The sequence below is a fragment of the Equus quagga genome, chromosome 17 (genome assembly GCF_021613505.1).
Source record: "Equus quagga isolate Etosha38 chromosome 17, UCLA_HA_Equagga_1.0, whole genome shotgun sequence".
In the NCBI taxonomy this organism is placed as follows: domain Eukaryota; kingdom Metazoa; phylum Chordata; class Mammalia; order Perissodactyla; family Equidae; genus Equus; species Equus quagga.
This window is the reverse complement of record NC_060283.1, coordinates 48,514,623-48,539,141: the sequence shown is the minus strand read 5'-3', so window position 1 is coordinate 48,539,141 and position 24,519 is coordinate 48,514,623. Positions and strand designations below refer to the sequence as shown.

The following is a 24,519-nucleotide window of genomic DNA, read 5'->3' as shown; positions in this document are numbered from 1 at the left end:
ATTATCTACTTCTCCTTCTACTATAGACTTCTATTTGCTATCTTATTGAACATTATTTTATTTATTTCTGGCAATTACATTAGGTCAGTCTGACCCTCTGACTTTCTTTTATCTTTCCAGGTGCATGGTGTTGACTTCAGACTTGATGAAAACATTTTACATTGAATTGATGAGAATACAAGCAACATTGGGCTGATGCCAGGTTAACACAACTTGTTATAACTCCTCAGACTGCTTAATACTCTTTCATTAATCCTCTATCCACTGCCAGCTTGGAAGATGGCTTGTGGGTTAACAAAGCATATTTTCTCAGTTTACTGCGGAATGTTTTGGGGGGCAGAGGATTAAACCAAACAAAAAACTTGATAAGTCTGACAAATTTTCCCCAGTTACTTTGACTCCATTCACCATACGCCAAATGAATTGTACTCATAAGAGTAATTCTCTAGTTACATTTCCTATTGATTCCTGTTCTACATAGAATCCAACACAGAGACAAATAGATGTGAATGATAGATCAATATTACTTGTGGGAGAGAAATGGTTTCAGATGCTTTTCCCATGGATAAAGCCAGGCAACTAAAAGCCGAAAACAACAAATTGTTTTATTAACATATAGAAACTGTCAAAACTACAGGTCTCAAAAGATTTAGGGCAGGAAAACTGATGACATCTTTAGATACTCTGCCCTTATGAGCATTTGGCCATGGCTCTCAACTGAAATAAAGGAAAGTTTAAAGATCAAATAATGAAATAAGTAAAGGCATGCACTACTGGCTCATGGAGGTTGTTCGTCTTTATCCTTCTGAAAGTCTCTAAGCCAAAACCAAATGATGCTACAAGAAAGGTACTTGAAGGTGTCTGTGTACCAGAATCACATCAAACAATAGATTACATGCCTTCCACCTCTACGGTCTTTTTCCAGCCTGTAATTAGCTATCAGGTATGCTGCAGTCTTTCTTCTATCTGCTATGAACCTTCCTTTATAATTTACAGATAATACAATGTCAACACTACCATTCCTCTTAATCTGATTAGAGAATTCCTTTTGCCCCAGTAGACATGGAGTGCATTAGCTTTTCTATTGCTCTGAACACTCTTCCATTGATAAGGCGACCAGCATCCTATTTCTTAAGTGCACCTGGTTCACCGCTTAATCGTCTTTGCAACTTCCAGTTGTTTCAGGACGACAAGGCAGATGGTCATAAAACATTCCACCTCAGAGAGAATTTAAAAAAGAGACTTTTTCTAAAATAGAATTTTTTATTGATAAATTGAATACCATGCATTGTAAACACTCCATGCTAATATTTTACCTCATACATATAAAAACTAGGAAAGTTCAAAAACTGGCCATTTTATTTTGATCTGATTTCCACTCTTCTATAAGTAATTAAAACCTTTCCAGAACTAGCTTGTAAGTTTCTAGGAAGACCCTCTGGTCTAGGTTTTTTTTTTCCCCTGACTGGAGATGTTTGTAATTAAATTCTATTACTCTGGAATCTTATTAGTGTCATTATTGAAGGCTTTTCTGAAATTGCCGGCATTGTGGATACTCCCTCATGAAGCGGTCCAGATGGTACATTTAAAGGGATGTGCATAATTTACAAAGGGTCATTCAATGCAGCTTTATTTCAGAGTCCTCAAGGGTGAGCTCTAATTACAATTATGCCAGCTTTAAAATAGTCACTAGTTTTCTTCCAATAAACCTTTCATATCAATTTGATCACACGTGAAATTTGTGTTTTTCAGATATCCTTGCATTTTCTTAAAATTCAACGTTTAATTTTGTTTCAGTATGGGTTTGAAAGTCAACCAAGTAAAAATACTGTTCCATATCACTAATATATCAATCTGTGCATCTATCTATCTAATCAAGCTCTCTCTCATAGTATACCACTTAGACTATGTAATTTTGGTCCTTGAAATTCCTGAGCATAAGGTTTAGCTAGATTACTTGACACATTTATATTAAGAATCTTGAGTTTAATGTATAATTTCAAGCTCTACGCTCACTCCATCATACACTAATGCAAAACTTCCCGAATCTCAATGCAAAGACATATATTTTGGAATGCAAAATCTATACAAAAAGACATATATTTCAGAACATAAAGACTCACATCTTGATTGGACATATCCCAATAAGGTCTCTCTCCATACGACATCACTTCCCACATAACGATTCCATAGCTCCATACATCACTTGCTGATGTGAATTTACGATAGGCAATTGCTTCTGGCGCAGTCCACCGGATAGGAATCTTGCCACCCTATGAACATTCGAACCATAAGTTATTCCTTAAGTACATTAGTGACGTGCCATTTTAGTTTCTGAACGTTGTTCCTATTTGCCATGCAGGCCTACAGCATTCCGGAGCTAGCTCTCCAAACAATAACAAGGGACTTGTTTATTTTAACTAAAGTCTTCCAGGCTGAGACAGTTCTTTCTCATATGTTTTCTTTAGTCACAGGGACGTGAACAAGTAATCTGTTTAATTATTTTTAAAAAGCCCACCTGTTATCTGAGGTCTGCTTAAGGCAATATTGTAGAAGAAAGGGAATCTCAGGTTTTACAAAATATGTATGTTATCCGTGGTGGATCAATAGATGTGCAGCTCATATTCATTTTACTTCTTGTTGGACTCTCTCACCCAGCAGCACAAAGACAACACTCAAAATTGCTTCTAAACTCATGAACTAAGGAAGTCAAATATGAAAATTTCTATCCATCACACTATCATCCTACTCTTTTTTTGGGGGGGTGGGGGGAAGACTAGCCCTGAGCTAACATCTGCCAATCCTCCTTTTTTTGCTGAGAAAGACTGGCCCTGAGCTACCATCCATGCCCATCTTCCTCTAGCCTGTATGTGGGACGCCAACCACAGCATGGCTTGCCAAGCAGTGCCATGTCTGCACCCGGGATCTGAACCGGTGAACCCCGGGCTGCTGAAGAGGAACATGCACACTTAACCGCTGTGCCACGGGGTCAGCTCCCATCCTACTCTTACGTAGCATGAGAAACATGCCCAGCATAGCTAGAAGGTAATACACTCAATAGGCTCTTAGAGTAAGCCAAATAATACCAGACGTTAGAGCCATTATTGATTTAATGGAGTGAGGGTAGGATTTTGGTTATCATTTAGTTAATAAAAAAACACCTGCAAAAATGGTAAAGCAATTGAATATTACTCAGGAAAAGTTTAAAGTATGCTTTGTTTTTGTTTTTTTCCCCTGACAGTCTCATTTGATTATGCTTATATGCAAGGTGTTTTTAATCAAGTTTCAAACTTCCTCGGGTTCCATCCGGGGAAATTAATTCAACTTGAATTCAGATCCTTAAGCTGTTCAAGAGGACATCATTTAAAAGTTTTCTCTGCTTTATAAGGGCTTCTAAACAGGACAATATATTGTACTGGAAACTGCATTGATCCACATCAGATTACTCTGAAACCCAGGGTATTACACTTATATTTGCTACATACAGAAGGACACTTGTGCTGCCTCCCAACTTCCTTAAATATTTGGCTAAGGTTTTATCTATGTAAATGTATTATTCAAGAAGCCTCCTTTAACTTTCCTCTCTCCAACTACTGGGAAAAAACAAAAGATCTTTAGCATTCACAAAGATGTATTCTTTCCTAAATGAACGGATTTGGAATTCAAAAAAGGATCTGTGTAAGAACCAAAACAAGAGCCAAAGAAACTGAGTACTAAAGAAAAAAAAAAAAGGAAAGAAACCCACCCAACCAACCAAATGAAAAACCCCAATGTTTAGGATTGCAGATGCAAAATGGTGAGCATTACAGGACGAAGATGGTTGGTAACTGTCTGCTTCATGTTGATTTTAACGGTGTCAGCCCTAATGGCCAATAACTTTTATGAATCTGTGTTTATTCCATTACTATCTTATATTCAGATTGTCCAGCTAAGATAGGGTAGCCATTAACTGTGTACTGATAACTCTTAACTGTGCCCTAATCCCGGCTTATCTACCAGAAGTAAAATGAAGGCCATTAGATACTGGAAAAGCCTCACAGTGTAAATGTTTTATAAATCCTGTATATGCATTCTCAGATTTGGTAGACAACCAACTAGAAACATTGCTCTGTCTTGTTTAAAGTAAGAAATTTTTTTTAAATGATAGGTAAGAACCAAACAGAAGATCTAAAGCAAACACGAGAAAGAAAAGAAAGAAAGAGAGAGGAAGAGAGAGAGACAGAAAAGGAAAAAAGGAAGGAAAGAAGGAAGAGAAAGAGAGAGAAAAAGAAAGAAAAGGAAAATTTAAGTGTAAAAAAATACAATAATAAGTGAAGCTGTGTTTTGTGGCTTTGTAAAGCGGTCACACATCTAGGAGCTGTTTCAAAATCCCTCTCTTGGGAAGATGGTTGAAACACGGATGCATGGATATGAAGACACTCTGAAGGATGAGGAAACATAAAATCATAAAGGGCTTAAACATCAAAGTGAGAAGAGAGGTACAGTTTCATCAGAGTCAAAACCCAGAGGTTACAAATCCTCCTTACCCTGGTGGTATAAGCTGCTTCCGGGTCATCCTCAAGCACTCGCGACATGCCAAAATCAGATACTTTGCAGACCAAGTTGCTATTCACCAGAATGTTCCGTGCAGCCAGATCTCGATGCACATAGCTCATATCAGATAAATACTTCATCCCGGACCCAATGCCACGAAGCATGCCCACCAGCTGAATGACTGTAAATCTGCCGTCATTCTTCTGCATGGGAAAGGCATGAGGAACAATCTCATTAGCATTAGGCCAGATTAATTTCCACCAAGCATTTACTACTTGGATCTTTTTTGATATCTGTATCCGGTATGCAATGAAACTCAACATTATTTCTGGGCCTTTCTCACCAAAGTCACTAATTCACTTGTAGACTATATCCTAAGAGCTGTGTTTGCTTCCTCTGATAGATGGAAATTAGCCAACTGTAATGAATCTATGGCTCAAAGAGCCCACGATACAAGAATAAATCAAAGATTACCTTCATTGAACGTGGATTATTTACTAGCCTTTAAAAATCAGATCATTCTCTGTTTTCCTCTTCTTCCTTTACCCCATTAAAAAAATCCCTGAATACAACCAAATGGAAAGGATACAAGGAGTCTGTGAGAGTTTTCTAAATACCAACATTCTTGGGTTTAATATAAAGTAGCCACGTACCCTGAGGAATGCATCCAAGGAGCCATTCTCCATGTACTCTGTTATGATCATTACTGGTTTACCTAGAGTTTTCAGAAAGAAAAACACAAACCCTTGATGAGCACTGTAGTTAATGAGATAAAAATGGGCTGTGCACAATTTTACTGCCAAGACACCTGTCTTGTGTGATCTAATTTAATTAAAACAAGCCAGGCTTATGCCTCAGCTGCGGGGAGCTAGGAATGAAATATTAAAAGGACGAGTAGGTTTAAATTCCATCTGGAAGATTAACCCTTTGGGTGGCTTGTTGACAAGGTCTTTAACTAAAGTGGCCTCTGGTATCCAGGGAGCACAGGAATGGCTAATTGCTCTCTCAAGTAAAAGGGGGAGAAGATAAATGAGCAGGCTTGTTTAAAGGTGAAAAAATCTTTAGGATAATTAATTTATTTTGTCCCCAGAAGAGCCACTTGTGTGATGCTAAAGGAGTCAATGAACAGAGAAACTTTTTTACTTATTTAGAGAAACCCAGGTTTCAGGGGGCACTAATTATGTCGGGTACCTCATTACTCAGAGAAAACTTAAAGCTCAAACATGCACAATATTAACTTCTTTCCTCCTATCTTGCTCAGATCAGGGGCTGTATCTTTTGTTTTTCTCTTTTCCTATCTATAAATAAATTTATTATATTTGCTTCCTTAAGCTGCCAACCTCAGCAACAACAAAAATCACAGAAAAGGTGAATTAAATTGTTTCATCCGAGACAGCGATTTTAATTCAATACTAGAACATTCTTGCAAATGTCCCACCTCTTTTTTTTCAGCAAAGAAATCAAAATGATTTTAAGGTTTGGGGAAGTGGGGGAAATATTTTCATTTCGCTTTAGTTTTCTTTCTGAGGACCTTAGGAAATAAGAACCATTCTTTAGTTTCTTAATCGCTGGCAATGGACTCAAGATCTGAAATTCCTTCTTTCTAAAGGGTATTTGCAGGAGGGGTGAGGGTGGGGTGTAAATCCTCAATATATTATGAAGGCAAGGGTTAAAGCAAAGAGAACATAAAAGATGCCCTCGGGGGAAGCGAAATAAAAGGGTAGTGTGATGATCAAAAATATTCACGCTTTCATTGCTGTACTTGTGGACTGTTTGGACATGAGACGTTCAATCAGGGAAAATGGGCTGGGATATGTCACTGCTGAAAAAAACCCCATAATTATTCTTAACCAATACATTTCCTACCCAGAGCTCCTATCAGAATAGACTCCCTTCTGGGTGTGGGGAAAGGGAAAATGTCTCATTTCAGAGGCAAAAAGTTGGAAAAGCAGGAGTTTTTAATTTCAATACAGTCCGATTTATCAATTTCTGATTGCGCTTTTGGTGTCGTATCTAAGAAATCCTTCTGAAGCAAAAATTCTGGATTAGAAAACAGTACCGTGGAGATTTTATTTTCAGGTGATGAATGAAAGCCGACCACAAAAGGAAGAATCTTGGTGTAGACCGAAGGATGAATAAAACCACTTCCAGTCTTTCTCCCTGGCTGGAGGGGGTGGTCCCTATGCACCTTTCCATTCTCCATCAACATCAATAGGAAGCTGTTAGTCCTCAGATTCATTTATCCTCCACATCTGTGACCACAGAGTTCCGAGAGAACAAATGCATCTAAATGAGTTTTAATTAACCTGCCTCAGTCAAAAGATACTTTGTCAACTAATGAGAAGGGGTGACTCTCTTGGCGGTGTATTAACACCTACTTCCATTTCACCAGATCCCTCAAGAGGTGAGAAGAGAGTAGAAGATCCGAAAGAGAGGGGGGTGGTGGAGAGAATTTATAGTCTCCCTGTCAATTTCAAAGGTTCCCCCAGGAACTGCTGGCAATGAATTGACACTCTTCCACTTCCACCTTTTCACCTTCACATCTTCCTAGTCTGCCTGTTGGCACTATCTTCAGAAATCTTCTATATTCCTTATCCTGTTTATTGAAAGGATGCATTTGTCAGAATCTTTATGAGCTCTATAAGAGAACGTGAATTTCTCCACAGAGGGGCTGATAAAATGGGCCCGGGTTGGGCTCATGGAAGGAGGGGGTTCCTTGCCTGGAACAGGCAGGGATGCAGCGGGGAGGGGAAAGGTAGGGAAAGGGGACAGCGCCTTTGGTGGAAATTTTAAATCATTTTAATTCAGTGACAACTGCATTATGCAAATGCGCCCAGTCTTTTATAAGAGTTACAGCTGTAATAGCTATGAGTTTTAGAGGCGCGGTGGGACTTCAATACAAAGATCCCGTTTCTCCTCTCTTCTGCAGAGGTGCTATGAAAATCACTGTCGGTGGCAGGAAAAACACCCCTTCCCAAGCCGAACAGGGCCTCCTTTTGAGAAAATGGACCTGCAGAAGTATTTAAAACGGAATGTTATCTTTTAATTAAAGTAGTGAAGGCCTCTGGGCAGCCCCGAAGTCCATAGGCAACAGAAAAATATCCTGTCTGTAAAACTAATCTTAAAAAGTAAATAGAGCTATTCCATGCTAATTATAGCCTTCACCTAAGGTGGAAAATTATATATCCTTAGCACCAAGGTTCCTTTCTGGAAGGAGTCTGAAGATGGGGAAAGACAGACTTCTTAAGACATAATAACACCAGTCAACACTTAGAGTGGTGTTGTCTTTTCTTTTAATTTGCCAAGTATTATGCTAAACACGCTAAATAATTCGTCCAAAATGACCTAGGAAGGCAAGTTCTATTTTTATCTCTATTTTGCAGATGAGGAAACCGAAAGATTGAGCAACTAACTAGTGAATGCCTCATGCTTCACTAGCTGGGGAGCTGGTGTGTAAGTCTTTGGTCACTCGGTGGAATGTTCGCCAAGCGTGGTCCTGGGAACTGCAGCTTTGGCTTACCTTTGACATCTAGAAATTCAAACTCCCAGACTTCCCCCCACCTGCTGAACCAAACCTCTGAGGATGAGGTCCAGGAAACTGTTTTCGCGAATTCTGATGTATGTTTAATTTTGAGGATCTCTGAATTAGTGTAGACTTTCTCACTGTTTAGCGACCTTCTTATTTTCTCTTCTTAAAAATTTGGTACCTTTGTGTCCTACTTCCCCCTCTGCCCCAGGCCTGATGTCCAAAGTTTACTCTTTAACCTAGCCCCCACTGGCGCAGCCAGTCTGCACACGTTGATCAAGGATGCTTTTCACAGGTACCTTGAATCAAATAAGAGGCACCTTGCCTTTCTGGAGACATAGCCTCAGGCTTACAAGATCCTTGACTTGTAGTAACTGTAGTAGGTACTATGGCTTCTGGAACAGAGCCACCTTCAATAGTAACCTCTTCAGCCACACTGTCCATGTGGTGCTTTATAAGTTGGTCTTAGAGATATATTCAGGGTTTGCTTTGCAAAACACATCTGTTGAGCTGTGTCGTATTTTAACTGAAGCATGGTTCACGGGCTCAGCGAATGCTAATGGACTAAGAAGGGAAGGTACAACCAGGTGTTACTGTATATAATAGGTGCTGAACTGCAACAGCCATAAATCAGGCAGAGCAGACAAGCAAATCCCTCAATATAATAAAGATTCCCAAGATTCATTCTCTGCATCTGGAACTGAAGCGTCGAGCACAAGGTGTGGCGAGGTTTTGTTGTGTTTTATATGAAAAGTACTTAAAATTTATTTTGCTTACCATCTGCTTGTGCCTACCCTGTGACAATCAGTTTGGTCTAGCAAAGATTTGAAAGATGGCGAGGCATACCAAAAATCTGCAATATTAATTCCCTACAATCTCACACAAGCTGCCTTGGAGAGAGGGTATCAGCCTAAACCATAGACCCATTTAGAGCTGACTACAAGATTAATGACTTGTCCTGCACTGATTTCCTCCTATTAGCAATCAGTGGGTCTGCTCCATCTGTCATTTCCCTGGAAAGAAAATGTGTGTTTAATTTGCCAGTAACTTCTAACTTGGCTTTAGAAAGGCAGCGACCCACGTACATTTGGTGACGACGCCTTCCAGGTGAATTATATTCGGGTGGTCAAACTGTCCCATGATGCTGGCCTCGCTCAGGAAGTCTCTCCTCTGTTTGTCTGTATAACCAGCTTTCAGTGTCTTGATGGCCACACAGATCTCTCTCTTGCCAGGCACTTTGAGACGCCCACTGCATACTTCGCCAAATTCACCTTTTGGAGAGAAAAAGAATCTACTATGGACCAGAAACACATTCAAGATGAGAGAGTAAAAGTTAACATCTGTTGAGTACTTATGACATGCCAGGCACTAGGCTAGTGTTTCACAAAGATCAAGGAAACTTCAGGTACACAGATATTTACATGTATATACAATACATTCATATGGATTCATATAATCCACATATGTATATTTAATATCCACAAAGAAAACAGGCATATTAGACAGACTCTCAGACGCTTACCAACTCCTATGACTTTTTCAATCTTAATGCAAGATGCGTCGATTTCTTTGGCAAATTCTCGAACTGCTTGGTTGGGATCTTCGTATGTGAAAGGATCCACGTAAGTTCTGACACCTAAGTAACAAACACGTGATAGGTTGGCTGAGCACGTCTCAGAAACTGCTAATAAACTTAAGCTGTCTGGGCTTAAAAATATTTAGCGTAGGAAAAGTTTTCTTAGCGTGTGAAAAATACTGAGCACAGACATACGAAAATGTTGAAATTCTTGCTCTGGTTTTCATTAGCAGGTAAACAAAGAATTGTGAGGGGCTTAAGAGGCTGCAGATCTACTGACTTCCTGGAATATCTTCACACTTTAAGGACAAAATTTTAAAAACAACCCATCCCATGAAGGAAGAGAGGGTCTCTACAAGGAAGTTTGGGATGTATTAGTTGAGTGCTGTTGTGTCAATCAGTTACTCATGTCCTTCTCACCATCCCCAGCTATCCTCCCTTATAGGAACTTCCCTTCTCAACTGGCCATGCCTACATGGTCCCACCTTTTGCCCAATATCTGGACCGATTAAATATGTGACAATTAACAAACTAAGATTAGACCTAGATTAAAAATGGACAAGAGGGGTAATGGCAGGTAGTTGATTTGAGAATATAGACTTTGTATTGGATCTCCACTTTTATTATGTTTTGGAAGGAAGGTGCTATAAGATAAGTCATTGAAGTCCACTAGATGCTTCAGCTGGAAAAAATGCTGCAGCCTAATTGTGAATGGTTTGAACGCCAGGAAATGTAATTAAGCAATAACCCACAGTCGCTTGCAAACTAAATTCAGAATATGAGCTCTGAGGCAGCGTGGAGACGTCTGGGACAAGATGCATTAGTAATTCCTGGCTACTTTCTTTGGGCATTCGTACCTCTCCTCTTCCTACTGGTGCAGATATAGAATATCACCATCTCTGAAAAAGTTTTACGGGACAGTGCTCCTGCAGAATCATCAACCACTGTCCATTTAAGAGTCTTCTGTCTCGCTCAAGTCATTCTAGAGCCAATTCTTTGAATTTATTCTTTGACCCCCTTTGGAACATCAAAATAACTAGAACCCACTAAAAAAAAATTGATAGTTCTGAATTCTATAGCACATATACTTTGGGGTGTACCAATTACCCTTAAATTTCTTATTCTTTTCTTCTCCAAAAATTTGACCTTACAATATGAGAGAAATTGTTACCTGTTACATCTTGCCACCCAGCTACAAAAATGGGCCAGCTAGACCCACACCTTTTCAGGATGGAAAATAAAATAAAGAAAAACAACAATCTAAGGGAATTTCTCCAAACCCCATCTTTAATCTCACTTTAAACAATCCCAAATCATCAATTTCTGTTTGATACTCTTGAAGTACATTATTTGGAAAATTCCATGAAAGGACTATGTAATATAATATTAAAAGCCACATGATCATTATTTAGACATTTCTAAACTGAAAATATGACACATGCCCTAAAAATAAAGTTATTTTTAATCCAACATTTTGTACCTTGATTCAAATGTTTCTCTTCATCTGCTTCTTGTTTTGCTTTACTGTATTTACTCCGTCTATTAAAAAAATTTTGAGAAAATGAAAATTATTTTCAAAAGCTGTAACACAAGCCACAAAACAAGTTCTTTGCTACCATAATATAAGTCAGACAGATATGCTATGCCCATTTCACAGATGAGAAAACTAAGGCTTATGAGAGATGAGTAACTTGTCACCTTGGTAGTGAATAATGGTTTCAAGCACAAGCAGTCAGAGTCCAGAGTCTTTGCTCTTAACCAAAATATTAAACTAAGGGGATAAAGCAAGTATTTTACAACATAATTATAATTTCAAATCCAAATTTAATTTGAAATTATAATTTCAAATTTCAGAAGAAATTTGTCTTACTGAAGATACAATATAAGTATATTGGCTAATTTCTCCAAATATATTCAGAGTTGAAATGAGTTTCCATGGGTGTATTCTGCATAAATCAAATGGCAATAATGTTCAGAATGTGATAGGTAATTCTAAGTCCTTTTGCTATAACCACAAAAACCACGACCTCAAAAAACCTCATTATCATATTATACCCTATTCTTAAAACAATAGCTTTGTGGTTATTGGTTTCAGCTGTTGCATACAAATTCCTAAGTTATTAATGAAAATTTAAAAGGTAAATATTTGCTTTGTACTGGATTACATTCCTTAAGAGTTTGTAGAAAACTTGCAAGAGTAAAAATGAGAAGTTTCCATTTGTAGCCGAATTCTCTTTCCAAAAAGAGGTGTCTGAGACTTGGCATTCTGCTCTAGATGTCCTATAAGAGTGACATCTGGCTTTCTTATAAGTCTTGGGGATCAGAAATCTTAAATATACATAGATCTTGAATCCACCTTGATACTCTCTCTCTCTCTCTCTATATATACACATATCTCACTTAAATGAATCAGAAAGTCAATTCAGTTGCTATTATAGCTCTCTAAATTTTGTGAGGTAGAAACCAAATTACTGAAAAAAATGTGGACATTTATGTCTCTCTCAAAAAAGTAAAATTTACATTGGAATTTGTAATCATCTTGTATTTTTTTAGAGCTTAAAGACGAGGTAAGTCAAGACTCTTACGGATGAGGAAACTGAGGCTCAGAGGGGACTCCCTGAAGGCCACAGCGCGTCTTGGCAGTGTGGTCCTGTCGGAATCTGGTAACCTGAACCCCTGAGCTTTGAACAAGTAGAGAAGGCCGGGATGAGCATGTAAGATAGCAGCAGGGAGAAGCTAAAGGGGCTGAGCTTGTGCAAGCACAGAGGGGGCCCTCATGGTCACATGTTCTCACCCACGTTCCTCTCCTGACTGTCAGCAAGGCAGGAGCCAGCCCCACAATCAGAGGCTCACAGCCTGCAGATGTCCTCCGTGTGTACAATTCCCTGGCAAATAATAATACCTTGCACTTTTCCACTGCATTTAACTTTTCAAAGTGCTCTCATCACATGTATTATTTCCTCCCCCAACTGTTTGCAAAGCAGGAACCAGCTTAGTAAACAGAGGCCCCAGTTACTAGAGTCAACGGCGAAGTACACGTCATTCGGTCCCAAATAATAGCTTGCATTTTCACTTGCATTTAACTTTTTAAAGAGCCCTCATGTCTGTTATTTAATTGCATCCTCACAATAACCCTGAAAGCAATCGAGCAGACAGACACGCACTCAGTTCCATTGCACAGATGAGAACATGGGAGCAAGGGCCCAAAGATTTGCCCATGACTCTCTTAGCAAGTACAGGAGTGTGTCTGCCCTCACCAGGCTCACTACTTCACATGCCTCACACAGTGGAGAAGTTATATGATGATATCTGATGAGAGTTCATTATGAGTAATACTACGTTTTATATCAGTAAGCCCACTTCAATTGGATTCCACTGCTCTCAAAATCCATTGCTTCTTCAAAGCAGCTAAACACGTTTAAACATCCTGAAACCAAACATTTGTGTGAAAGCTGTGGTCCCCTCGAATTCCCCGCCTTCCCCTTTTAAAGGAAATGTAAGAGTGTTAGGTCAGGAACTACAAAAACAACATTTCATGTCAGGGAAACACGTGGCTAGGTCCCCAGGGTGAGATAGGGTCCTGCCAGCCAGAGAGATTGCATCTTATCAGAGCTCCTAAAAGCATTATCTAAAATTACAAGGATATCTTTTAAACCACTTTAGATCTCAAATACTGATTTGAATTTCTTTCCTTTAAAGAAGGAAAAAAATGCGTAGAGCGCAAGAGCTTTGCTACCAACTTTAAATTGTCAGTGAGTTTGTCAAAAACCCTGGGATATACCAAGAGAAACAAGCAGCCTCAAGCTGCCCAGGAGTGCAATTATCCGTTTTACGTTGAACACACTCATTAAATATGTGCAAAGCCAGAGGAAATGCAAAATGGCAGGGATCATTAATTATAAGGCTGACCCGCCCATCCCTTCCCCAGACTTCTAAACGTAGAAGGAGGAATTAAATTAGTGAAGGTGTATTTTTAAAGAAACTTCTTTACTTGGAGCTTTGCTTGGAGGAGTACTCACTAAAAGCACATGGAAGGCCCAAAAAGAAATGCCAGGATTACTGTTCAAAGGCTAATTGTAGCCTATTAGCTTTTTAATAATACCTTGAAAATGAAAATGCCTGAGTCCTGCTCTATCTTTGTCACCTGATGACCCCTTACCCTTGGCTCCTGGGTAGGACAATGTGTCCGTTATTGTCCCAAGAAAGAAAGCCCATTGAAGCTGATTATTTGGTCAGCCAGCCTGGAGGAAAGTACACAGCCTAGAAAGTGCTAACTCTGAATTGACATCCGACGCAGATCACCTGCATGGCAGAAGGAAACCTTTGTTGAAGATTTTCTAATTATAGAGACGTGGGCCAGCTGATTAAAAAAGGGAAGGAGGGGGAGTGGTTGGTTAGTGAATGCTCCAGAAGGAAGCGTGGCACCTTTCAACTGCAGGAGTTGGAGAAAAGGGCCTCCTTTGCAGGTGAAACTTTGAAAGAGTATGAGCTGAGCCCTGCCTGCTGTCAAAGGGAGGCGTACTAAGGGTATTAAGGGACATTGTTGATGAACAGCATGAGCCCCAAGCTCTGCCCTCCCAACCAATGTGTTGTTCCTGGCACCTTGACTATTCAATACAACAAACAAAATGGTGGAAGGGGAGCCTGGCAGGGGCCCAGCAGAAACCCCGCTTTTATTAAAATACTAACTTCCCTGATCAAGTGGACAGATTTGATTGATGTGGTTCACTGTTCCAAAACTAATTAGTAAAAGGTAAGTAATTTATTCAGTTAAAGTGCAGATTAAAGAAGATAAAGCAAAGTAATAACTAGCCCAGCTTCAAGAGGCCCTTTCCAGCGTTTAATGGCATCACCCATGAAGATTCATAGAAGCCATCCTTCTTTTTCCCCTTCCTTAAGCTGTCATTGTTCTTGCATCAAATGATGTCTAAATGTTCTTCATGAGCAACATTTTGAAATGGGTGGAACTGAACCGTACGATTGCATGCAAGTTGTTTAGAAATGTTCTCGCAGTACCATCTGCCCCCTAATTGTATGAATTTACATGACTTCATCAGAACCAATTTAGGCTAACATTTAAGTGTATTCATTCTTATGTGATCATAATATTCCAATTAGGACACCAGAGAAGATGGATACAGACTGAATGGTAACTGTTTGAGCATTCCTGGAGCTGCTAGCTCCAAAGTAGAAAATCTTAACCTTCATAAGAAGACAAAACCAATTTGTAATGGACCACTTTATATTGTCCATTAGACTTGCACATTAATTCACAGATTACAAATGTTATCAAAATCACTGAGGAAACTCTTGAAATTTGGGTTCAACAGAACTGTCAATGTTAGCTTTTAATGTGGGTCAAATTTTCAGTTCAAAAGACATTAAAATAATCTATCTATGCCAGTACTGGAAGTCAGGAGAAGGATGCCTGTCCTTATCAGGCAACCGACTAGTGTGACCTCGGTTTAGTTAATTGTTTAACCTCCTCTCCAGGCCTCAAGTTCCTAATACACAAGAGGCCAGTGTTTGAATTGAAATTCCATTTGGGGGAAACACTCTAGCTTAAATCAACCGAAATTACTACTTTTTGGGATGCTTCTGGAGGTAATCCAATGAAATCATTAATATAAAAGGGGGGAGGGGATCAGAGAAATTTAACACATTCGCTCATTAGTCCTGGAGGTTATGACCTTATCGTTGTGTTTTATGATGTCATTGTTAACAGTCCTTTCAAAAATCACTTCAAAAAGGCAATAAAGTAGTTACACTGTGGAGCTCACGAATGTGTACCTAGAGGAGAACAGAGGAAATGGCGCCGTGCTGCCAAGAGAATGTGCACATGTGGTTTGGGGATAAAATTTCTAGGAACAGCATCACATGGGTATAAGTGCTGGCCTTTATACAACCCAGACAGCAAGTACAGTTATGGGCTCTGCAAAGCTGTCAGAATCCTTAAAATATAACTCAAGTGATGACGAAGACACTGATCGAAGAAGCCTATAAAAAACATGTTAATTTGCTTAACATCACATCGGTGGTAAAAACATACACTATATCTAAGTCAATGTATTCTGTATAATATTAATTTTAAATATATAAAGTTTATAAACTTAGCATAGTTTGATTCTTTCACTGAGATCCATTAGTGTTCACACATGCAAGTTGGCCAAAAAAAAAAAAAGATCTTCTCATTGAAAAATAGAGTAGAAAATACTCTACTCTGGCTTACCTAAAGCATGAGCTTCTCAGTATGAAGGGAATATATTGAAATAAATGAAACAATTGCTATAAAAAAATTCTAGCAAGATACCAGCTGTGAGCCTGAGGCCGTTTCCTCTTTCTTAAATAACAAATTAGCACCGGACAGACTTTCTCTTGGAGGTGATCAGAAGGACTGAATCATTTCTCACTGTGTGGGTCCTGGCCCATCTACCTCTTAAGAAATCTCACAGGCTACCAGCAGTGTGGAACTCGGTTGGAGAGGACACACCCTAGAAGGGATCTGTCTCTAGCATCCATTCTGGCATCAACATTCTGTGGCTCCATGACGAAGAGATGCAGCCCCATCACACCTTCCAGGCTAGGGTGTTTGATCTGTTGCTTTCCCAGCCTGCTGGCTGAAGTGTGGCAAGATTATTCTGGAGGGTACCATTTACTACCTTTCATTTCACTAACCCTGTGCTAGACTTTTGTCCGCACTACCCATCTCCTCTCTCTTCACCTGTTCTTGTCCCATTTAAACATTTGCAGTCCAACATGACAGAGCACAACAGCCTGCGTGCAGAGAAGAATCAGCTGAGTGTGCATCAGCCGTGGCAAAGCCTGTCAGCTACCTGGCTCCAGGCAGCCTTTCCCATGACAGCTTTATGGCCGACACTAAAGAAGAATCAATAGGAGGGCAAGGGGTTGACATTTCATTTTCTAAAAAGTGATCCATTGAGGACCAATCACCACGCACTGTTTATCAGCCTTGGGAAGTGACATTTTTTTTTTTAATGGGAGAGAAGGAACAGGAATCATCACTGGGTTACTCGACAGGCTCAATTCTCCAAGGTGGGGACTCATAATTGGAAATCCGATGCATCCTGCCATCAATCCTGCCTTCAATAATAACGTGATCAATAAAAGCAGAAAGGAAATTAAGTCATCAAGCTTGCGACGCTATTTTCTATAGCGACAGCTTTTAATAAACTTGTCTTCCCGAATCACATTTTCCTGGGCTCTCCCTTTCTTTTTGTCAACGTAGAACATCCGAAAGAAACTTATAATGAGGTGACATTTCTGATGACTCCGGTTTGACTGCTGTATTTAGGACAACTTAAAATGAAAAAAAAAAGAAAATCTCAAGGAAAGCCGGCCTATAACTCGAGAAGACTTCCACCCACCATCAGAGAAAAGTTGGAGGCACAAGAGGAGACCCGCTTTCTGCAAGGCACTGGTTCAAAAGAATATGCTGCCAAGCCTTTTTATTTCTCTCTCTCTTTTATAGATTGTTTTTCAAGTGCCAAGTTTGTAAACTCTGATAGAACAAGGGAGCTGCTGTTTTAGATTCATTTCTGAGAACAATGCCATGCCCACAGTGGGCTCAATGGGTATTCTCTGGAAATGTTGATGACTTTTCCAGAGAGAAGATGGAGCCTTATGCCCATTTCTTTGCTTCCATTGCCATTTTTATTAGCCAATACTATGTTGAAGCACCTACTGTGTGTCAGATTATCTCTTTTGCCTATCAAAATTCTCCTGTCAATAGCTCTTCGAGGCAGCTATTATTATCTCTATTTCATTAACAAGAAACAAAGACTCAAAGAGGTTAAGTAATATAGCTGACCAATGGCAGAGCTCAAATCTGGGGCCCAAGTTTTGTATGGCTTTTTTTTGCCTTTGGCAGTAAGTCCAAGCTTAAGAGACGTATAAATGTAACACCTTATGGCTTAGAGTATCTAGAAATCTCCCATTGGCTTGCTTTTCAGCTTGGTTTCCTGGAATTAGTTGGGTCTTTCCAGGACTCTCAGCTGTGAGGACTGCCACCAGGGTACAGCCCGAAGCTCCAGAGGGGGATGGGGAGATCAAAGCAAAGAGGAGGGAGCTTGCGATGCAAATGCCGTGTTTATGATGCTAATCAAAAGCCTCAGCTTTGTGTGGAGCAGACAAAAAGCTCCCTCATAAAAACTAGGAAGGTGGGGGAGGGCAGTGAGTGGCTTAAGTGCTTACCTCCTGCTGATGACAAAGGCTGCGATGAGAATGACCACCAGTACCACACTGCCTGAGACGGAGACCAGAAGGACAGTGGAGTTGGCCCCATCTCCGATGATCCGGGAAGGCACTGGCAAGACAATTACACAACGGTCACCTTTGGGAAGGTCCTTAAGAGCTAGAACTTCTGACTGGATCACAAGTTTCAACTTTCTGAAGGCTTCTGGAATGCTCACAATCTCTTTTGCCCTTCGTTAAGTATTCATGCAACAGCATTTTCTAAGACAGCCTTAATGAGACAAAGGCATTCTTTCTATAATTGGATGGAGAGCTTCAACCAGAAGACTCTTATTAAACCCTGTGGTAAACGTTACCACTCACTGCTTTCTCTTCTTTTTCATTCTACTCTCAGCCCTAACTCTTACATAATGATCTGACGCATTCCTCAGCGAGAGAGACACTTGGAAATTTCAGAGAGGACAAGCAATTTCGCACGTCCCACCCCAATCCCGAAATCTATCAAAAACCTACCTATTAGTACCCAGCTCAAAAGCCATTTTCTCCTTGAAGCCTTCAAGGATAATCCCAAAGGATGTCAAACCCCTCCAGATTCAATACTAGAGTATTTTCTCTTCTGCTTTTTTCATTCTTATTTTATTTAATAATTTGTGAATAAAATTACTTTCTAGAACTGAAGTCAAACATTCTACCCCACCATTTCCTTATCAAGTAGGCTCAATTTTGGTCTCTTAATTACGGAGGGGGAAATATCTTATGTAAACTGCTCACTCATGGGTACACCTTCTGTTAACATTTTTGATTCAATCAACCACTTGACCCAACTCACAATACTGAAGGACTTGATATATCTGTCCAAAGGGGTTTTGTTTTTCTTTTAGGAAGATTAGCCCTGAGCTAACATCTGCTGCCAATCCTCCTCTTTTTGCTGAGGAAGACTGGTCCTGAGCTAACATCCGTGCCCATCTTCCTCTACTTTATGTGGGATACCTCCCACAGCATGGCTTGCCAAGCGGTGCCATAGCCTCACCCAGGATCTGAACTGGCGAACCCTGGGCTACTGAAGCGGAACGTGCGAATTTAACTGTTGCACCATGCCATGGGGCCGGCCTCAAAGAGGCTTTTTCAAAAACTGATCTGACTTGATTTAAATAGATTCTTAGAAAAAAATAGGAAAGAAAAACTTTTTGGTCTCTTCTTTAATCTTTCCAGGGAGAAAACTTCCTACCTTAATGTAAGATAGCTTTGCAACTCTCAATTAGTCATTTAAGCAATCCCATTTTTCATGGTTTATAGAAGGCTCAAAACAAGAGAAAAGTAGACAGCATTTTTCAATCTTATGAAAAGACAAGTCAAATACTATTATGAAAAATGCTCTTCTCTAAATAGCATGAGGTTTCTAAGTTAAAGACATTAGCTATCTAATTTCAAGCAATGTTCATTGCAACAAAACGTTTGCCTAACCAAAAATTATGTACAGCTCCTTGAATTTCACTCTAATGGGATTTGCCCTGGATTGTAAAAAGAACCTCAGAACTTGTCACCTGTGTTGGTTGTGACCTCCAGGGGCTCGCTGAAGTCTCCATAGCCAGCTGCTGTCCTGGCCCGGACATGAAAGACGTAGGAAGTCAGAGGGTTCAGGCCCTTGATATCCGTGTTCCTGGCAGCCGTCCGCACGATCCGATAGCTTCGCTCATTCTGATCCTACATTGTGGGAAGATAAAATTGAGGAAGGCGGCCAAAGAAATCCTCCACTTACTCTTGGCACAATATTATAGGAGCTAAGTCAGTCTACTCAGGAGTTGAAAGTACGTGGAGATTGATAAACTCTCTAAATCCTATATTCTCTTCAATGTTAGAAGTATTACTGATACTTCTTAGATGTTGAAAAAAATGCGGAGTTCAGGTTTGATTTGCTGTTGACATTGACCACATCCAGATCTTGACTCATAATCTCTTTTGAAAAGAACATTAGATGATGGTTGGTGGCTTTTCTCAGTCCACACCCAGCAATTTAACAGAAATAACTGTAAGAAACTCCCTTGTCTTTTTCTATTTTCTGTCTAGAAAATGTCAAAAATGTTGTAATCTGGTTTCAATGGAAAATTTCCTGTCCCTTTTCTCCTTTTAAAAAGGAAGCCAATACAAGATTATCTTCGAAAAGAAAGAGAAGACAATTGTTCATTTTCTAGACAACCTTGAATGCAAATAGCTCTCTTCACAATTCTGTCCTTTAAGAGAGACAAGTTATTTGTAAAAATAATGTCTTTCTATAACCCAAAGAGGCTGAAGAATGTAATTTTCCTTCCCTGATTTTCTATTAAAAGTCACCCAAACCTACACCTTGATACTGAATAACAATGATCTACTTAAACAGATCATTATTTCAACTTTTATGAGTCATTCTCCCTGATGGAAGGTTTATAGATCAGAACTTCTGAGCTATCATGGTTTCCATGACTAGATAGGAAAAAAATACAGTTACTTTAGAATGTAACATCTTTTTCCTATTTTTCAAGATAACCAACTTAACATTCATACATAAAGTTCATAACTGAATTTGATTGGGAAGCAAAATGTATTTGGTTTAGAGATTCACTGGTCTTCCAGCATTTACTACTGGCCAAAAACTATAGAGACAAAAGAAGGAAGGGAGGAAGGAAAGAAGCTTGTTCATTCAAGTAGTACCTTCTCATAATACTTGACTTCATACTCCAGGATCACCCCATTGGGCCGATCTGGTTCCAGCCAAGCCAGAGCAACACTGTATCTTGTAACTTCTTTAGCCTGCACCAAAGCAATGGATGATGGTGCTATTGGGAAAAACAAAAAAACAAAAGACATCTTACTTTAAGCGGAAGAAGAAACTGGTGGTATCGGTCAATAATTTCATCTTCTTTAAGATGTCTTCCTCCCGATCCCCATTTCATTCTTCCCCAGTACAAAAGCGCACCCTTTTACGGTTCTCTCCAATACTGCTTTGTATATGATTTGTCTTAGAAAGATAATCTCTGAAGGAAAAGCCTGGTAGGTACACAAGCCTACAGCATCACCTCTACAGCACCTGGAGCCATTCCTCCTAAAAGGCTGAAGGTATAGAGAACGCTATCTGCTTTTTTAGTTTTTGCAAGCCATGAAAGCCTTTTGAAGATCTCCTTTTAAGCTCAGCAAAACTGCATCTCATCCTACCTCCAAAGTGTTATGAGTTTCACATACTGGCCTTTAATTTTGTACAAGGAAGAGAATTTGCAACTCTTCCAGGGGTACCGTAGGGGATGCCAGAAGGCAAACAATTTACATACTTTCCAATATAAATAAAAGTATTGCTTAATTACAGTAGGAGTTTCCAGTTTGAACACAACCAGGCAACTAATGAAGAACACCAATAAGGCACTGATGGTCTCTCTGGACATAGATGGCATTTTGCAACTATTTTATAAGTGTTGAAATACGGCTTTTGCCTGCTAAGTAACAAACCTTCTTTCACTGAGAAAGAACAAAGGCAGTTCCCCACTGGGTGCATTATCAGGGGTGGGGAGGAGGAGAATATCTGAGATTTATAAAACCAGGCTGCCTGATGCTTGCTTCTCCGCTGCGGTGGTCACATCTCTAGCCAGCTGTTATCAAGCTCGGCTGTGACTGACAATGGTACAAATGTGCCATCTCCAGGGAGAAGAGGGAGCATTCATGCAAACTGTAATCTTATCTAACAAAGCTGGTCTGTAGAACCAGAGATTAGAGGTCTTCCTAAACTGAATGTATCTTCTTGTTTGTTCCCCAATTGTGGAGAGACGTGAAAACACTCCTCAAAAAATAGCCACAGAAGAACAACGGCATAGTGCCAGGTTCTCCTCCTGCTCTTCCTCAACACACATGCACACACACATGACTGCCGAACTGTAACTCGGAGGAAAGCAGAGGAAAAGTAAAATAAATTATCGCTAAAAATGGAATGGAGATGGCTTCAAACGCATCTGACCACATCTGACAGGTATACGGATGTCAAGGAAAACACAGACACACCATGGTCACACAAGGAAGCTTCCAGCTGAAGCCAATCCAGCAAGGAGCATGTCTTGGAGGTGGCCATTTGACAGCCTGGCATCTCCGTTAAGGGTGCCTCGAGATGGTAACACACACGCACACACACACACACACACACACTTTCCTATTTCATTCTCTCTCTCTCTCTCCCCCAAAGCTATTCCAGATTAGATCTCAGGCATAAACGCAAGTGAAAGATACAGTGGATACACATGTCGCCTATCAAAGGCAACCCTAAGGTTAGGAATACCAAACTGGAGGAACAGAGCTGCACGCAGCAGACATACGGAAGCCACTGAACATCTGAAGAAAATGAAATGCGGAAATGTGCTCATTAGCTGTGTTAAGGCTCTCCTCCCCCAACACATTCACACACACACACACACATTTTCTCTCTCTTTACTGGTCGACACGGAGCCATTGTCCAGCAAAATTCAAGGAGTGACTTTCTTAAACATAGAGCTATCAAGGAGCCTAAGAAGGCTGCCCGGCTGTGAAAAGCCATTTCACTCCAGGTAATAAATACATTGCCTAACAGAACACTTTAGCATACACTCCATAAAAAGGGGCTCTTTAAATTCTGATATTCAGAATCGGAAAATGAAATAGAAAAGTGAGGCTTTTAGAAAGAAAGCAGGAGGGAGGAAAATCATAAAGTTATAAAATGAACTTTCTCTCAGCCATGGTCTGGGTCAGATCCTGATAATCGACAGATTTCTCAGGAAAGAATTGCCTGGCTGCCCTTGGAGTGCACTGATTAACTAAGATAGTCTCTCTCTGGCTGGTTTATCACTGAACTGCTGCATGTGGGAAATGAATCTGATTTCTATTTTAGAAGCTGGAGCAGCAGTATTCCTGCGCCCATTCAAAGGGAATATGAGCTCAACCAAAGCGCTCAAAAAAATCTCAGGCAGGGAGTTAGCAATATAATGGTGGTAACTAATAGAATATTTCTAACGCAGCCCTCCTTGGAAAATTCATATGCACAAATGTGAAAATCAATCAACAGAGTGTATGCTGACTCAACTGTCGTAAAAATGGAGGAAAATGAAATTAAAGAGGAAAGTAGAATAAACAGTTCTAATTCACAAAAAGTATTATGTTGTACGGCTGTAAAGTTGGAATTCTTTCTGAACAGATGTTTTTCAGGAGAGCATTGTTATGAGGCCACGGTGACAAAAGCAATCCAGAACCAAGCGAGATTGAGAAACATACCTAAAACATGCAATTGCATTGCAGAAAATATGGCAGTCCCCCTTCCTCCGGGAGGAGAGCTTCTTAACTTCTCTAGTAAGAAGGACACCAATTTGGGAAAAGTTGGGCTTTGCCACACTGCCACTTTGGAGGCAAGAGGCGGCTTGGATGTCCGCTACATTATAAGCTGCATAAGGGGTTTTCCCTCATCTTTCCTACCCTGCTTCCAAGACAGCCTCCAACTCTACATCTGGAAGCCATCACTCTGCCTGTGTGCCTGCCCGTGGCTCATTTCCCTAGAGGAGGCATTTGGCAATGGCATTTCTCAATCATTTCCCTACCTCAGCAATTCCCAAGAATCAGTCTTCTCATGCCACCCATGTAATTGCTGCCACATCCCTCTGCAACTTGTACTACGATTTAAGTAATGTTTTTCTTAAATCAACACACGCTATTATTTTGAGAGGAAACTTCTCATTACTGTTATCACTTGCAATTAATGGCAGGTAAGCATAAAAATGAAAATAATATGTAAAAAATAAATGCAATCTATGTTTGCTGGATGCTCTTGCCTCTCCACACTTTGCCAAAAAGAGAGATTAGTCAGTATTAGAGAAGGATTAAGGGTAATCCTGGCACCAATTTGAGATTCCAACTTCAATGTAATCAGAAGAACTGAGAGAGAGAATTGAAAAGAAAAACCCTAACTTTCACACAATGCAATTCAGTATTATGTAACTTTTCATGGGTCTCCTCTAAAATCATCTTTGATATCACCATTGGTATGTTTCCACACTTTGGTAAACACTGCCAAACCCTACTCAATATAGAAATGTTTTGGATTCTGAGTCCCAGTACCCTAGGGCTCTGCCCTTTGCTAACAGAATTAGAAGAGGAGATAATAGACTAATAAAATAACAGACTGAACACTCATCCCAAATCTATGCTTCACTAGGAGGTTTGACAAATCAATGCCTTAAGTTTAAAAGATGGCTTCTAGTCATAGTGGGAATTTTGGTCAACAGAAAAAGACCAAGCAGAAAAACATCTTGTTGTCTCTCAGTTCTCTGATTTACATTCTGACACCTTATAGAGACATGGTTCTTTCTCAGTACTGACTCATCCACTAAGCACATACTTAATGAGCACCAGTGGAACAAAGCAAAGATGGGAAGGGCAAAGAAAATGGAATCAAATACAATCCTTGGTATCAAATTAAGTACCATCTTATCAATTAGCCTCTTCTTAATTAGAAAAACGATGGGGAAATTTTTATAATAGGTCTTATAGAGAAGACACTCTCTAATGTCAACTTAGAGGACCCATCTTCTAGAACTCAAGAGGAGACCATTCCTGCTAACCCTCTTCTTCTCCAAGTTCTCTCATGGCTACGGGGACAAGAAGTGGGCATTTCATCATCATACAGTATCTTTAG

General features: G+C 39.9%; 1 protein-coding gene across 2 annotated transcripts in view; it reads right to left on the bottom strand.

Moving 5' to 3' along the window:
• EPHA4 (EPH receptor A4) overlaps window positions 1–24,519 on the bottom strand; it is a 135,963-nt gene that overhangs the window by 11,230 nt on the left and 100,214 nt on the right. For both annotated transcript variants that reach the window (XM_046643592.1, XM_046643593.1), the window contains exons 6-14: window positions 20,535–20,659; window positions 19,391–19,550; window positions 17,847–17,958; window positions 11,116–11,174; window positions 9,582–9,695; window positions 9,145–9,330; window positions 5,187–5,248; window positions 4,527–4,736; window positions 2,124–2,273 (exon numbers count right to left, since the gene is read on the bottom strand). In XM_046643592.1, coding sequence (XP_046499548.1) covers window positions 2,124–2,273; window positions 4,527–4,736; window positions 5,187–5,248; window positions 9,145–9,330; window positions 9,582–9,695; window positions 11,116–11,174; window positions 17,847–17,958; window positions 19,391–19,550; window positions 20,535–20,659 — 1,178 coding nt within the window. The remainder of the gene's footprint in view (window positions 1–2,123; window positions 2,274–4,526; window positions 4,737–5,186; window positions 5,249–9,144; window positions 9,331–9,581; window positions 9,696–11,115; window positions 11,175–17,846; window positions 17,959–19,390; window positions 19,551–20,534; window positions 20,660–24,519) is intronic.